Consider the following 14,015-nt stretch of genomic DNA (forward strand, 5'->3'; position numbering starts at 1 on the left):
TCGGTGAAGGGGACATGAACTGTGCGCCACACTCACAGAGAGAAGGGAGCCTGCTTTCTACACAGCCACAGGCAGGGAGCTGGGTATGAGTTTGAATTACCCAGAAGAGAGACATCTCTGCAATCTTAGATGTGGCCGGGGACTCTTGAGGGACACCAGAAGTGAGCACAGAAGAGAGAACAGTATTTTAAAAACTAACTGTGTCTCTCAGAAGTGAACACGAGAGGGCACTGCTCTTGTGGAGGACCAGAGCTCCATTTCCAGAACTCAGGTTAGGTGGCTCCCAGCCGCCTGTACCTCCAGCCCCAGGAGATCTGATGCCCTCTTCTGGCGTCCATGGGCACCTGCACTTGCACACATACCCACAAAGACACAATTTAAAGCAAAAGCAATCTTTTAAAGGTCAGCCAGGGCCTACAAAGGAAGCTTGTAAATCGGACAAACGGCCTGAGTGCATCTAGGATGTGATCTGAATACATGTTTCTCTAAAGACAATCAGGCAGCAACACTTGAACTGCCAGACAATGGGACTTCAGTCTGCTGGCGAGAGGGACGCAGCCACTTCAGAAACCGTTCAAAATGACGAGTAGGCTGACACAGTGAAAACAGCATGCACGGAAAGGCGGAAATGTGTTAGGGTTTCCGCACTCCACGGAGTCTGTCACAAGGCTCTAGCAGGAGTGTGGACCAACGCAAAGACCCCTGGGAACACTGCTGAGTGGCGGAAGCTTGGTCCAAAATGGCTGTGTCATCAAACAAGCACACTCACAGACGGGTAGAGAGGGGAGATGGGAAGCAACCTTTGTCAGGGGTGGGGTGGGGGTATGTACTTTGTGAATATACTAAACCATGAAACGGTCCTCATAACAAATAGCTACTATCTGCCTGACCCACCACCCAAACCTAAGGGCCCAGTCCACTGTCCCCTGCTGCCCCCTGGACCCACTGCAGCTGTCCACAAGAATTCTACAAAGCTCCTTTCTCCGGGCTGCTGTGCATGTGGGCTTCGAATGCCCAGGGGTACCCATCCGTCCTCTTTGCCCTGGCAACCTTCTCTGTCTCTCGACTGCACTTGATGATAAAGATGTTGGCGTAGATGTCTTCCACACACATCCAGTTGGACAGGGACAGCGTGGTGTCAGTCCACACCCAGTCCATGACTGCCCGCAGCTCCACCAGGAAGGGCACTAGACGGAACCTGTCAAGGCCAGGGTGCCGTCAGCAGGGACAGCCTGCAATGGCTTCTACCTGCTCTTCATGATCCCTAGGCAGACCACACTCACCCCTGGAAAAGGAAGAGGTTTAGATGATTGTACTTCTTGGTCAGGAAGTTGCCCAGGATACGTGTGGGGTATCCACAGCGGATCTGGTAGGCGGACAGGGCAAAGTAGATGCACTTCACGAAGTACCACAGCTGGGCCACCGCATTCTGGCTGAACATCCTGAGGGGACAGGACATCAGGAAAGGTGAACCTGACAGAATCAGTTCTGGGGTCAACCCAAGCTGTGCCACACCCAGAGAGTATAGTACATCAGGGAGACTGAGGCCCCAAGGTTCAGTGGCTCACACCACCTACCTCTCAGTGACAGCTGGTAAGATGAAGAACATCCAAAGGTGAATGGCCACCACCAGGACCACCTGAAAGGCCAGCTTGCCCAGTACAGTCTTGCGCAGGTAGAGGGCACGGTCGATGACCATGGTGCTGAACTGGACCAGAAGCATGAACAGGAAGGCCTCCGGCACCTGGTCATCTGACAGTGAGGACGCAATGTCCGTGGCTGCAGAGTGCTTCTGTAGCAGAGGGTGAAGGTCGGGGAGACGGAGCCGCAGTGAGCCTGAGAGTTCTAAGCCCATGCACTCCAAAGGCTAGAAGCCAGTCATCTACTTTGGGGTCCCAGGTCGACTTACCCCAAAAGCCCAAAAACCAAAGATAATGATGATGAAATCAACAATGTCGGCCAGGAACATGAGAGCATAGACGTCAGTGGCTGCTCGGTACTTGGTGTGTAGAATGTCATGGAAGAAGCGCCGTAGGGGCTGATAGATGCTCCGGGCCCTGGGCATGGACAGCCTCAGAGAGCGTCCGGCTGGGGACTGCTGCCCGCCCCCGTGCCCCCACCATTCCCAGCCAGGCCACTCACAGCGACAGGCAGAAGCTCTGCAGCCAGCGCCCAGCTGCCTTCATTCTCTCCTGAACCTTCAGTCTTTCTCGAGTCTGAGCTGGGCTCTTTCTCCCTGCAGCTTCTTTTTCTTCCTCCCCCTCCTCCTGCTCAGCCTCTGTGAGTGTGTATACCCAGGGAAGTGCCAGTGAGCCCACTCCAACAGGCTAATGTCACCCCACTCTATGGACAGCGCAAGAACCTCCCCATGGTCACCAGTGAGGGACAACTGCTCCTGGGTCCTTTCTTGGCTTGGCCCTGAGACTTCAGCCCAGGCCCACAGACATCTCATCCTGGGTGTAGGGAGAGCCCCATGAGCAGTTGTGTGCTTCCCAGTGGGTTGTCCCCCGTGCTGGGCTGGCCATCTCCAACTGAGGGGTCATCTGTGTCTCCTACCCTCCCGGGGCTCTCACCCACGGCTGCAGCTCCTTTGGGTCCTGGGGTCTCCTTCCTCCTCCTGAAGCGTATGCTGATGTGCTTCGTGTGCTGGGGCTTAAGGTCCTCTTGGGGCTCTTGGACCCCATCCTTGGCTCTAACCCTCCCTTTCCCTTGGATGCGGTCCCTGGGGAGGTCAGCCAACACCAGTTCTTCGGGATGCCCAGTGCCTGTCTCAGGCTGCGGTTCCAGCATGGCTTCTGACTCTTCCTTGGCCTCCTGGTCCTTCTCACTATCCCTGCAATGGTCCTTGGAGAATCGATCCTCCTCATGGTCCCAGAGGCCATAGCACTATGGGAAATAATGGAGAAGTCAAGAGGCCCACCCAGGCCATGCTTAGACCAGACCCATGCTGGGCCTTGGGCTTGCCACTGGGCTTAAGAATGCCTGGAAGTTGCCAAGGAGGCCCTGCCACCCCTGCACTGGCTTTGTGGGCTCACCAGCAGCTGCGAGCGGTGGAAGAAGAGGGCCATGAGCTGCACCAGGTCGTACTTGATGTAGCTGTCAGTTTTCTCAAGGCCCAGGATGCGTGGAGGGAAGTAGGGTTTGTTCTCATAGCGCCGCAGCACCACGTGGCTGTTCCAGGGGAAGAAGCCAAACTGGAACAGGTACTTGGTGACCACCATGACCTGCAGGACAGGGCACTCAGCATGGGCCACGTGGCCCGGCCCCGACCCTACGAGTTGCCACCTACCTCAGTGAAGACGATAGCTGTCATCCAGAAGCGCTTGCTGGGCCTTGGGATGGTCAGCATGGCCCACAGGAAAATGAGCACAGGCAGCACCAGGGAGGCAGCCGAGGCCGTCACCATGTGGTTGAGGATGATGATGAAGTAGCAAAGCAGTTCCGAGTGTGCTGCCACACACTGGTACACGGCGCTCAGCAGCCGCAGAGTCCGGCCCTGCTGTGCTTCAAACTGCTCGGCCTCCTCCAGCTCCGGGATGCGCATGCGCCTGCCACGGGACCGAAGGAGTTTTGGAGGCAGGAGCCAATAGCACCCCTGAGGTACAGAGCCCAGCCTGCAGCCATGGCGGCAGACAGTTCCTGCCTCCCTCACCCAGTGCCTTCCACTAGGCTTCCTGCTCAGGAGAATTCCCTTGAAAACCTGCACAGAGCCTCGCCCTGTCCCACCTGTCCAGCAGCAGCTCACTGGCTGTGCGCGTCCGCCTACGAGCATTGGCTAGAAGCTCCTGGGAGCCATGCAGGGAGGTCCCAGCCTGGAGGTCCCCAGTGTCAGTGACAATCTCCTCACTGCCACTGCGGGTGTTATAGCCTGTGCTCAGGGGGCTGCTGGTGTCGTCTGTCATGCTACTCAAAGGCTCTTCGGCTCCCAGCCCACTGCGGGAGAAAAGGTCACAAAGAGGCCGATCCTTAGGTTCTCGAGCAGGATGGCGGAGTGGTGCCAGGGGGACAAGGGGTACTTGAGCCTGAACAGTGTATGCCCTGATGGCTCCTTAGAAGCTCAGGGATCAGTCCCCGCTTTGGGCCAGAGGACAAGCAGGAATAGGGGACCCTGGCCCACCGCAGACCCCACGGGCCCTACACTGACCTTGAGGCTGTGCTGGGTCCATCGCGGGTCTCGGCGGGAGCTGACAGGGTGGTCTCAGCTTCGCTCACATAAAGCTGGTCTAGCACGCCTCGGTGTACCTCTCCACCCTGCAGGGCATGGAGGAGCTCTCAGGCCACCAGGACTGGCCCAGCTCTGTCACAGGCAGTAGGTAGGGGTGTCGCCTTGAGGAACAAGAGGGGCTTGGCCCAAGCGGCACTTACCCGGAGAAGCTCCTGGGTGAGCAGGTAGCGCTCTGCGCGCAGCACGTCACTCATGGTACGGTGATGCTTCGTGAATGCGCACAGCCAGCGTGTCAGCCCATCGACTGTGGCCTGGCCCAGCACCCACAGGAACTGCATGGTGCTCAGCACGCGCTGCATCACATGGCTTCTGCCTAGAGAAGGCAGGACCGTGCTAGAGGGCTGGCTGGCCACAGAGCCCTGGGCCCTCTTCCCAGCAAGCCCACATACCCGCCATTTCATCCTCTGGGGCCTCTACTGGCTCTACCTCCTGGCTCAAGTCACCTCCTGGGCACAGAAAAAAAAAAAATCAGCCATCAGTTGGCCCTGCAGCGCCCCTCCCGCAGCCCCCAAACACAACTCACCAGAAGCCAGCTGTCCCATCCGCTCCTGCTGCGCCCGTTCCCGACGCTGCCTCAGCACTGTCTGGGCGTTGGTTACCCAGGCCTGGTACGCCATCTGCCAGCCAGATTTCTTGGTTAGGACTCTGGAATCTAACTGAGATCTCTAGCCTGGCATCAGGGTCCCCTCCCAAGGAAGAGGACTGAGGGGCAGCCATGGAACAGATCCTAGATCTGCTCTGTACCCAGCTGTGGGTCTTCACCTCCCCAAGGCCTCTTTGGAAATGGACTCCAGAGACCCTGATATAAAGACAGACATGTAGCTGTCATGCATGACCAGTGTCAGGGCCTCAAAGACAGACAAAGGCCTCTTTTAGTCCCATGACACCAGTATCCAGCGAGTGTGTAATAACAATGAAACATGATTTTGAAAAAGAACAATGAGGGGTATATGGGAGTGCTTGGACAGAGGAAAGAGTAGGGGGTGGGGGCTGGAGCCAAGATGGTGGCGCTGACAGCACACATGTAGCCTTTCTCTCAGACCAGGTGGCGATCACAGAGCCCATCAGGTAAGGAGAAGGGTGTCAGAGCCAGGCCTTTCAGGAAATGTGGCAGACAGGCAACTGGCTACCTGTTACCCTAGCTGCCTGGGCAGGTCTGAAGGGCCAGGTGGACTTCCTTACTGTGTAGGAGCTGGACTCTGATGTCCTCCCTGCACACTGCCCCACTCAGGAACTCCACAGACGGAGCAGGGAGGCATGGCTGCCCCTCACCTGGAAGGCACTCTGCGCTGCAGGCCTGGAGTCCTCAGGCAGGGCCTCCTCCTCCTCCTCGCTGTCTGACTCAAACAGGAAGTAGTCCCCAGAGTGGATGACTGTAATCAGCAGGGGTAGTGTACATGAGAGCTAATCTCTGAGGCAGGCCCCTGAGAAGTCCTGCAGCTCCTATCTCCAGTTTGGAGTTGGGTGGTAGCAGACCGACCCACTGTTAACACTGATTTTCCCCTCAGCATCTTCCACCCACGTGGCCTTGCTTGAGCGCTACCCTTCCCACTAGGCCCAGCCCATCCAGCAGGATGGGGAAGGTGGTCCGTGGACAGAACAGAGAACCATGCACAGGTCAGAGGGCCTGACACAACCAGACAGGACAAGGAGAAGCTAGTGGGCAGCAGGGTCAACAGCAGACGTGCGGAGGGGTCCAGGTCGGGTACCTGTGGCGTGGTCCAGCCAGGGGCGCCACCACTGTCTCCGTGGCAGGGAGGAGCCCCCTGGGCTGTCAGGCCCTGTGGAGGAGCAAGGCAAGCGTGAACAAGCAGGGGAGGTGTGAGGGCAGCCTATCGTGGGCACAAGGTCACATGACAGAGGCAGACAGATGCAGAACTCCTGCAGTGACAAGGTTCCATGTGGTGCCGCACGTCTGAGAGCCCTGGAGGGATGGAGAGGGGCCACGAGTGCAGGGAGACAGTCCCAGGTGGCCATACGGCCTGCAGGGACAGAGGGGGACACCACGTAGCACAGGACGGGGGGCAGGGTCCCTGACCCGCCGCTGACACGTAGCACAGGACAAGGGGGTGGGGCCCTGCGGGCACCCCACTTGCACAGGTGCGGGAAGGCTGCAGCAGCACAGACATGCCCGGATGCAGTGCGTGTGTCGTGGGGGGACCCCGTGGGGTGCTGGGCTCTGCCCATGCTCACCTGGCTCCTGGCTGGGATCCTGGGGGTCTGTGGACTGGAGCTGGCCACGGCTCGCCTGGCTCTGCCTATACTTCTCCTGTTTGGCACGGATGCGCTTCATCCTGCAAGCAGGAAGGAACTCTGAGTGCCAGGCTGGCCAGAAGGGTCAAAGGGTCCCTGGCCCAGATAACACCTACTGTCTTTTGAGCTGGGCCAGGGACTTCTCCTCAGCCTGGCGGTGGAAGTTGATGCTCTTGAGGTTGGCTGCGTTGTAGAGGGCAAAGCCCCTGCAGGGAAGCACGAGACCTCAGCACTTATCTCCGGAAGCCCAGGTTTCTCTACCTGTGGGACTGGCTGTCCCTAGGGAGCCTCCTGGTCCTCCTACTCACACTGGGGCATGTGCTCAGAGACACCTGCCCCCTGCAGCCAGGAGAGGGGAAATACCTTCTGCCACCTCTTTACCTGGGGCAGAAAACCATCACAGGAAGGAGCACTGGGCGACAACTCGGGTAGATAGAAGAAGCTGCTGACCCTAAGTTCAGCTCCAGGGGCAGAGACCTCTGCTGGCCAGCTGGGGCATGCTCAGGCCACTGGGAGCCACATACAGCCATGGGCAGTAAGGGCAGCCCTCACGGCACCAAGGTGCCAGGGGTCCTTTGCTGTCCCTTTCGGTGACAGGATTGAGGGGAGGGGCTGCCGTACAGGAAACCTGTGCTGAGGATAGGGGACTCTTCCCCAGCCCGGGGAGGGGCAGCTGGCAGACCTGGAGGCCTGCTGGGCAGTGGCCTTCAGGTCAGCGCTGACGTGCAGGAAATAGCGGCTGAGGAAGATGCGCCGCTGCAGAAGCAGGAAGAAAAAGCAGACGCTGTCCCAGATGATTCCCGCCTCCTCCACGGGCAGCAGGCAGTCCCGGTCCCTGGTCATCATCTCTTTGGCTGTGAGGCGGAGGCCAGCACGGCTGGGGGTCAGCCCCAGACGCAGTGGAGAGCCTTGTGCCTGCCTCCCCCCCATTTCTTGCCCACTCACGATCGTAGTAGCCTTTCACCGTGCACACGAGGCTGAAGAGCTGGATAACCCAGCAGAAGTTGCTCTGCATTTGCTCCACGAAGACACAGGACAGGAGCTGGAGGCAGGAGTGGGGACAGGTTAGTCCAGGGCTCCTGGGGCGGGCTGGGGCGGGGCCGCCAGGGCAGTCTGCTCACCGACAGCATGTTCTTGGAGATGATGACTGTGACGTTATAGAGGATGAGGCAGTCCCACAGCACGAGTTGGGCTCGTGTGTCCTTCTGCAGCAGGGCAGTGCCGAAGAGCAGCAAGTAGAAGCAGGCCAGCAGGTACCCCAGCCCAAAAATGCTGATGCGGGTGGCCCCCGTGATGAACACCACCACAAGCACCAGCCAGAACAGGTACCGGAAGACGGCCACCTTCAGCATATCCAGATAGGACCTGACAAGCGGGGGGTGTCACTGAGGTTTCTGGATCAGCCCGGACGACCCCTTAGCAGGCACTCCAGAGCGGGCAGCGCGGGACCTACCTGCAGTGGATGAAGTTGGGTACAGGGTTGGGCTCCCCACGCAGGGGCTCCAGGTGGTCAGTGTTGATGCCGGCCACGCGCTGCCACTCCTCCGTCCGCTCGGCCGAGAACACCTGCCACTGCTGGGAGGCACACAGCAGCAGGAGGAAGTCACCTGCAGGAGAGGAGAGCAGTTGCTGGGCATGCAGCTTGCACTGGAGGAGGAAGTAGGTGCTTCGGGGGCCTGGGAGACTGTCCCTGCTTCACGGCTGAGGAAGCGTCCACACATGAAAGCCAGAAACAGGAGGTTGTCACACTGAGGACACACCAGTCTATGCATGTTGTACACATGCACGCGTGTCAGGGGACATGGGCTGTCGTGGCTCTCCCTGCACACTGTGAGGGCACCAGTGTGCACACCTGTGAACACGGGCCTGCATTGCTGTGTGCACATGCACTCTCTGACATGTTTTATGTGTGCGAGGGTCAGACCTTCGGCCCTGTCTGGGCAGGTCGCCCGGGGTGAGTGGCGGGGTTGCTCTTACTGATAAGGTTGGTGGAGTTGGGCGCTCTGAAGAAGTCAGGCAGGTACAGCCACTTGATGAGAGCAGAATTCATGGGGATGGCCTGGCTCCAGCGCCAGGGGTAGTCTGTGGATAGGGGACACATCAGAAAGGACAAACGCAACCCTTACCCCACTCTGCTACCAGGAGCCTCAGGGGCCAGTGACTGTGTCACACATTCCAGTGTGGTTAGAGCTCACTCTCAGCACCACTCACAGACTCAAGGACACTGACCCACAGGCTTAGAGATTCTAACAGGACATGATTGCTAAGCAGAAACTACCCCAGGCTTGGGTGGAGGGAGTGGCACAGGAACCCACGGATGGGTCAAAGGGCAAGACTGTGATGATCCTGAGACAGGGCAGGAAATGCCACATTTGGAATGAATTATGGCTCATACAGTTAATGGCCTGAAACATATAAGGTAATAACCCAAAGCTAGAAACAACCCCAAAGTACTACAACACTTCAGCTACTGCACACCCTGGATACTGTTGCCGAGGCAATGCCACCTGGAAGAATTCCACCTGAGTGTCGATCAACACCTGAAGGGCCCTGCCATAACCCTCTGTCAGAAAGCACGCCTGAGGAATTTTGTCTGCACTCGCTAAGAGACAGAAACCGACACAACAGAGGCACAGTGAACCATTCTACCCTGTGACATCCCTGAATGGGACAGAAGACAGGCTGCTGCCTGAGGAAGGGCAGCGCTGGCTTCAAAGATCTGCATGAAGGGGTGTGTAGGGTAGTGGGCACGCTTGCCAAGAACCAGGGCCCTCTAGGAAATGTGTGAAACCGTCCCAGGAACATCGCCCAGTGAAAGGGGCATCCCAGGCAATCCCAGGGAGGAGAGGGTATCCATTCATCAAGGACACAGAGGACAAGGAAAACCTCAGGAATCACCCAGCTGGCAGGGTGGGATGAGCCAGGGTGCCTGCTGGGTCCTTACAACCTGGGACAAGAGGACAATGGGGGGACCTGAAACTCTTGTCACTGTCTTCAAAACAAAGAACTGGGGCTGGGGTGCAGTCACCAACTGAGCACCTGCCTAACGTGTGCAGCCATGGGCTCCGTCCCCACCCTAAGGATGATTAAAATTAAAACAAACAAACAAACAAAAAACACTTTAAGTAGGTAGTTGAAAATGTCAGCTCTCTCCCACAGAGACGCTACTGGAAGATGAAGGCACTGGAGAACAGAGAGAAAGCAGTGACTGGCAGAGGACCCTGTGCTAATCATGTATATGCAGCACCCAGATGTGGGCAGGCAAGGTTGCTTCCAACAGGTCAAATGGGCAAATGGCTACAGTCATGGACCACATCAGCTCCGTGGCACCATCATGAATTCCATGACCATAGAATTCTTCACACATCCAACCCTTGGGGCATGTGGCCAAAGCCACCAACCTGGCTGTCCAGAAAGGTCACAGGGATGGGAGGAGCTGGGTGAAAGAGACAAAGGAGCCAGGGGACAGGTCAAACTGAAAACGGCTACAAGAAAGAACTGGTGCCATTTTAATACAAACTACACGCCTGACAATGGCACCACGGCAACAGGCTGTCACGACAGGCCACCGCCCTGCAGGCACAGGGTCACCCTGCCCTCAAGAAGCCAGCCTCGAGCCAGCACTGTGTGAAAATGTCACACTATGGCTCCAGGGGCCCAGATAGCATTGCAGGCCACAGATGTATTGGGTTCCCTCGGCAGGAGTGTAGGTGTGGACAGGAAGGGACCTGTGCGAAGTCCAGGAGGCTGGACAGGAAACAGCCCGTGAGTTTCCACGCAACCACGTACACCAAGCCCCTCCCCCTGTGGCTTACCAATGCACAGCGCGGGTGGCATGCCCAGGCACAGCAGGTACTGGTACAGCAGGAACAATGTGAGGAACAGGCAGTAATTGGGCCAGAGGCGGGCGATGGCCTCACGGCGCCGGCGCGTAAGGATGGCCACCAACCAGCAGCCGTGGATGATCACCATGAAGTTCATGCGCTGCCCGATCACGTTCACGGCCATCAGGAAGCAGATCTGCAGGGGATGCAGGGGAAGGGTACAATGGTAAGAAGGGATCTGCTCCAGGTCCACTGACTCAGAGCACCATACCTTGAGGTCACAGAGTGGTGCATCGTTACTGGGGTGGGGGAGTAGTCGCCCAGACCACCATCCGAGGAGGGCAGCAGAGGCTAGACACATCTCCACTGTACTTGGAGGGGTGTCTGGGAGACTTTAACTTCAGACACTGGCCAGCCTTGGCCCACTGGTCCTTCCAGGGAGGACCCAGTCCAACCTCCCCGATCTTCTTGGGCACTGTGGCAAAGCCTCTCTGCTAGCCTTGGGATAGGCTGTGCTTAGAGTACTTGGACGTCATGACAGATGTTCGATGGAGCCTCCTGCCTTCAGTCCTGCCGAAAGGAGCCTCACCTCCAGCCCGAATTTGTAGAAGAAGAAGTTGATGAAGTATTTGAGGCAGCTAAGTAGGTCCTGGTCTAGCCTCTGGCGGGTGCCATCTACACACACGGCCTGGGCAGGCAGAGGGGCCTGCTGGTGCTGCCGGCGGTAGTGCTCTTGGCGCCTGTATACCACAGCCTCAAACACCAGCAGCAGGAGGATCTGCAGGTGGTTCTGTGAAGGTGGGAGCGAGGGGTCAGTGGGGACCATCGAGGACCATCAAGGACCATCAAGGACCATCTGCCCTGACTGCCAGTCCCCACTCACCTGGATATAGCCCAGGTTGGGGTAGCCCTTTCGCACCCCGAACCAGTTGGCAGGGTCCACAGGGCCACGGTACAGCAAAGACTGGTTGATCTCCATGGGCTGCAGGTTGGTACTGTTGGGGAAGGGCTGCAAAGAGGGATGAGCATGAGTTCCCAGGCCCCAGCTCAGGATGGAGTGGGGTTCGTGGGTCCGATCCTTAGCCCATCCCATAGCTGAAGCTCCTGGTGGGTCCAGGGTAGACAACGGTTGCTCTACCAGAGGTTCATGGGGCTGTCAGTCTGGGAGCCACCTTGTTGGGGAAAGGGACAGGGCCAGAGGTGTGAATAGTTGCCCAAATAGGAAGGATGGATCCAGGTGAATCTCCAGGCATAGCTGTCCTGAGGGCCCCCCTCTATTCTCATTGCAGAAGTCGCTGGTGCAGTCTCTACATTCCATGAGGAATCACTCCAGTTGAGACAACTCCTCAGGAGGCCCCTGCACCCTAGGCATAGCCCCGGTGCCTGTACCTCAGTGCAGTTGCTGGAGTACTCTTGTGGGTTGACAATCTTGAGCTGATAGAGCATCTTGCACACAATGATGATACAGGTCCACACGGTGGACAGGCAGGAGGCCATGGGCCGGAAGCGTGGATAGGGCAGGGCGAAGGCCCACAGCACCACCAGCAGCAGGTTCATCACAGACACCTGTGGAGAACAGGAGGCGGTGGGCGAACCAGGCAGCACCCGGACTAGACTCCAGGACAACCGCCATAACCTGTCAGGCCTGGTTCTGGAGCAGCCGGCAAAGCCAGGCCAGGAGTGACCCTGCTGCAGACAAGGAAACTGAGCCCAGCCTGCTGTACTCACTTCTTTCAGGGCCACCCAGACCGTGTATAGGGCTACTAGCTTGAAGATGTGCAGCTCCAGCAAGCGCCGTACAAACACCTGGATTTGGGTGAGGACATCCGAGAAGCTGGCCGCTAGGTCCAGCAGCCGGTCAGCCACTAGGCCCCACTTGCTGGCTGCACCTGTAAAGGTGGTGCTCAGTGAGGAGGGTAGGCCTTGGTGAAGAGTTGAGGCTTAGTGAGGAGGAGAGGCTAGGGGGATTTGGTGAGAGGGTGTGCCTTCCTGAAATCCACATGCGGGAGGTGGCAGAACACAGATAACACTTCTTGGCACCATGTGTGCCTTGTGGGGCTGCATTCTGTCCACCCTTTTCAGACTCACCCTCGGGGACCTGTGTGGCCTGGTGGGGCCCATCCACGCCCAGCCCATCATCCCTGAAGACTTCCTCCTCCTCCTCCTGATGCTGCAGCAGAGGGACCTCGCTCACTGCGTCCTGCCTGGGAAAGCCCAAGAGTCATTTCCTGCCCATGTTCCTGTCTCTTCCTTACCCCGTCCCTGCACAGCATCCTCACTGTTTCATCTGTAGACTCTAGGCCAAGCATGCATGGCCGAAAGCAACACTCTGGCTCCTCCTCAAGCCGAGAACGGTCACCTAACCCTGTGACACAGCCCCCAGTGTCACCCCCAGTCCCACAAACCAGCACCCGTGGCCCTCGAAGGCAGGAAACCTGTGAGCCCATCGAGGGCGGCGGGTGCCCGGTGGGGGCACGTGCTCGAGGTCGGTGAGTTGCATGAAGGGCCGGTGGAAGTAGTGCAGCTGGAGGATGCAGGCCAGCAGGAAGAAGCCGGGGATGAGGATGCTGGAGAAGAGCTCCGACACGCTGAACTGCTCCAGGCCCAGGTCCCCCAGCCTGGCAGAAGAGAGCCATCAGCACCGCCCTGTGCCCTGCCCCAGCCCCCACTGTGGACAGGAGCAGAGCCGGAGCACTGCCAGCGGAGGGGGCGGCCCCGCCGGGCCCCACTCACTGCTCATCCGTGAAGCCGGTGAGGTTGCGCCAGTAGGTGGGGAAGTCCTGGAACTGGAAAGTGTAGACTGCGATGAGCACCAGCATGGTGTAGGCCACCACGAGCCACCAGAAGACTCGGAGCAGCTTCCTCCACAGGCTGTAGTAGACCTGCAGGTGGGGGCCGGTGAGCGGGGCAGGGGAGGGGTGGAGCCCCACCCACCGGCCCTACCTGCCCGTCACGGTGGGCACCTGGAACAGTGTGAGGCACAACAGGAAAAGGAACATGTAGACGATTTTGTAGACCACCAGGCGGCCGGCAAAGCTGACCACGATGAACATGCCCGCGCACACGTAGATCCAGTACTTGGCGTAGATGCCTTTGACCAGCTCCCCCAGGCTCCGCAGCAGCGTCTGCGTCTGCGTGGGCTCTGCGGAGCGGGATGGAAGGCAGAGTGACGGGACAGGACAGACAGGACAGCGGGGGCTCGAGCCACCCCACACACTACTAACCCGTATCCGCCACGGTGACCTCCAGCAGTGCAGCAGGCACCTTGGCCTTCTTCAGCAGCTTCTCCTTCACGAATTGACGCAGCAGGAGCCAGAATGTGAGCAGATAGAGCAGCTGTGGGGAGCAGGGGTGTCACCGAGGGCCCAGTCCGTGACACAGGGCCATGGAAAGCTCTCAGCCCCTTCCATGACTGCCACAGACCACAGATGTCCGCGGAAGCCTCCCAGACCAGGTTCACAACCTTACCCGCTTCGGCCGCACTCACAAGTTTCCACTCACACGCACACAGATGCATACAGATGTTCACACCAGCACGCGTACAGACTCACAGACTCACTGGAGACACATCATAATCCACCAGCCCACAAAAGGTGGGTAGGCGCCAACAGTTATATACCTGCCTCAGGTAGGGACACCTGCGTGACCCCAGAGCCGACCTGACCAGACATGAGTCATGGACACTCAAGGCCATGTAATGGAGCCCTGTCTGG

The 14,015-nt window shown here is 58.3% G+C and overlaps 1 protein-coding gene across 1 annotated transcript in view; it reads right to left on the reverse strand.

Moving 5' to 3' along the window:
- Nucleotides 1-14,015, reverse strand: part of Piezo1 (piezo type mechanosensitive ion channel component 1) — a 59,524-nt gene that overhangs the window by 2,042 nt on the left and 43,467 nt on the right. The window contains exons 13-44 of the mRNA XM_055620934.1: nucleotides 13,527-13,638; nucleotides 13,266-13,444; nucleotides 13,036-13,184; nucleotides 12,738-12,920; nucleotides 12,391-12,506; nucleotides 12,031-12,191; nucleotides 11,692-11,868; nucleotides 11,186-11,311; nucleotides 10,892-11,092; nucleotides 10,294-10,498; nucleotides 8,456-8,560; nucleotides 7,932-8,085; nucleotides 7,600-7,843; nucleotides 7,424-7,520; nucleotides 7,161-7,332; nucleotides 6,595-6,684; nucleotides 6,419-6,519; nucleotides 5,935-6,006; nucleotides 5,498-5,598; nucleotides 4,749-4,842; nucleotides 4,615-4,671; nucleotides 4,366-4,538; nucleotides 4,145-4,251; nucleotides 3,727-3,933; nucleotides 3,290-3,548; nucleotides 3,036-3,224; nucleotides 2,574-2,886; nucleotides 2,143-2,278; nucleotides 1,910-2,057; nucleotides 1,578-1,792; nucleotides 1,284-1,442; nucleotides 1,051-1,198 (exon numbers count right to left, since the gene is read on the reverse strand). Of these exons, the coding sequence (XP_055476909.1) occupies nucleotides 1,051-1,198; nucleotides 1,284-1,442; nucleotides 1,578-1,792; nucleotides 1,910-2,057; nucleotides 2,143-2,278; nucleotides 2,574-2,886; nucleotides 3,036-3,224; nucleotides 3,290-3,548; nucleotides 3,727-3,933; nucleotides 4,145-4,251; nucleotides 4,366-4,538; nucleotides 4,615-4,671; nucleotides 4,749-4,842; nucleotides 5,498-5,598; nucleotides 5,935-6,006; nucleotides 6,419-6,519; nucleotides 6,595-6,684; nucleotides 7,161-7,332; nucleotides 7,424-7,520; nucleotides 7,600-7,843; nucleotides 7,932-8,085; nucleotides 8,456-8,560; nucleotides 10,294-10,498; nucleotides 10,892-11,092; nucleotides 11,186-11,311; nucleotides 11,692-11,868; nucleotides 12,031-12,191; nucleotides 12,391-12,506; nucleotides 12,738-12,920; nucleotides 13,036-13,184; nucleotides 13,266-13,444; nucleotides 13,527-13,638 (4,950 nt within the window). The remainder of the gene's footprint in view (nucleotides 1-1,050; nucleotides 1,199-1,283; nucleotides 1,443-1,577; nucleotides 1,793-1,909; nucleotides 2,058-2,142; nucleotides 2,279-2,573; nucleotides 2,887-3,035; nucleotides 3,225-3,289; nucleotides 3,549-3,726; nucleotides 3,934-4,144; nucleotides 4,252-4,365; nucleotides 4,539-4,614; nucleotides 4,672-4,748; nucleotides 4,843-5,497; nucleotides 5,599-5,934; nucleotides 6,007-6,418; nucleotides 6,520-6,594; nucleotides 6,685-7,160; nucleotides 7,333-7,423; nucleotides 7,521-7,599; nucleotides 7,844-7,931; nucleotides 8,086-8,455; nucleotides 8,561-10,293; nucleotides 10,499-10,891; nucleotides 11,093-11,185; nucleotides 11,312-11,691; nucleotides 11,869-12,030; nucleotides 12,192-12,390; nucleotides 12,507-12,737; nucleotides 12,921-13,035; nucleotides 13,185-13,265; nucleotides 13,445-13,526; nucleotides 13,639-14,015) is intronic.

The sequence above is a fragment of the Psammomys obesus genome, unplaced genomic scaffold, assembly GCF_907164565.1.
Source record: "Psammomys obesus unplaced genomic scaffold, mPsaObe1.curated_primary_1811, whole genome shotgun sequence".
In the NCBI taxonomy this organism is placed as follows: domain Eukaryota; kingdom Metazoa; phylum Chordata; class Mammalia; order Rodentia; family Muridae; genus Psammomys; species Psammomys obesus.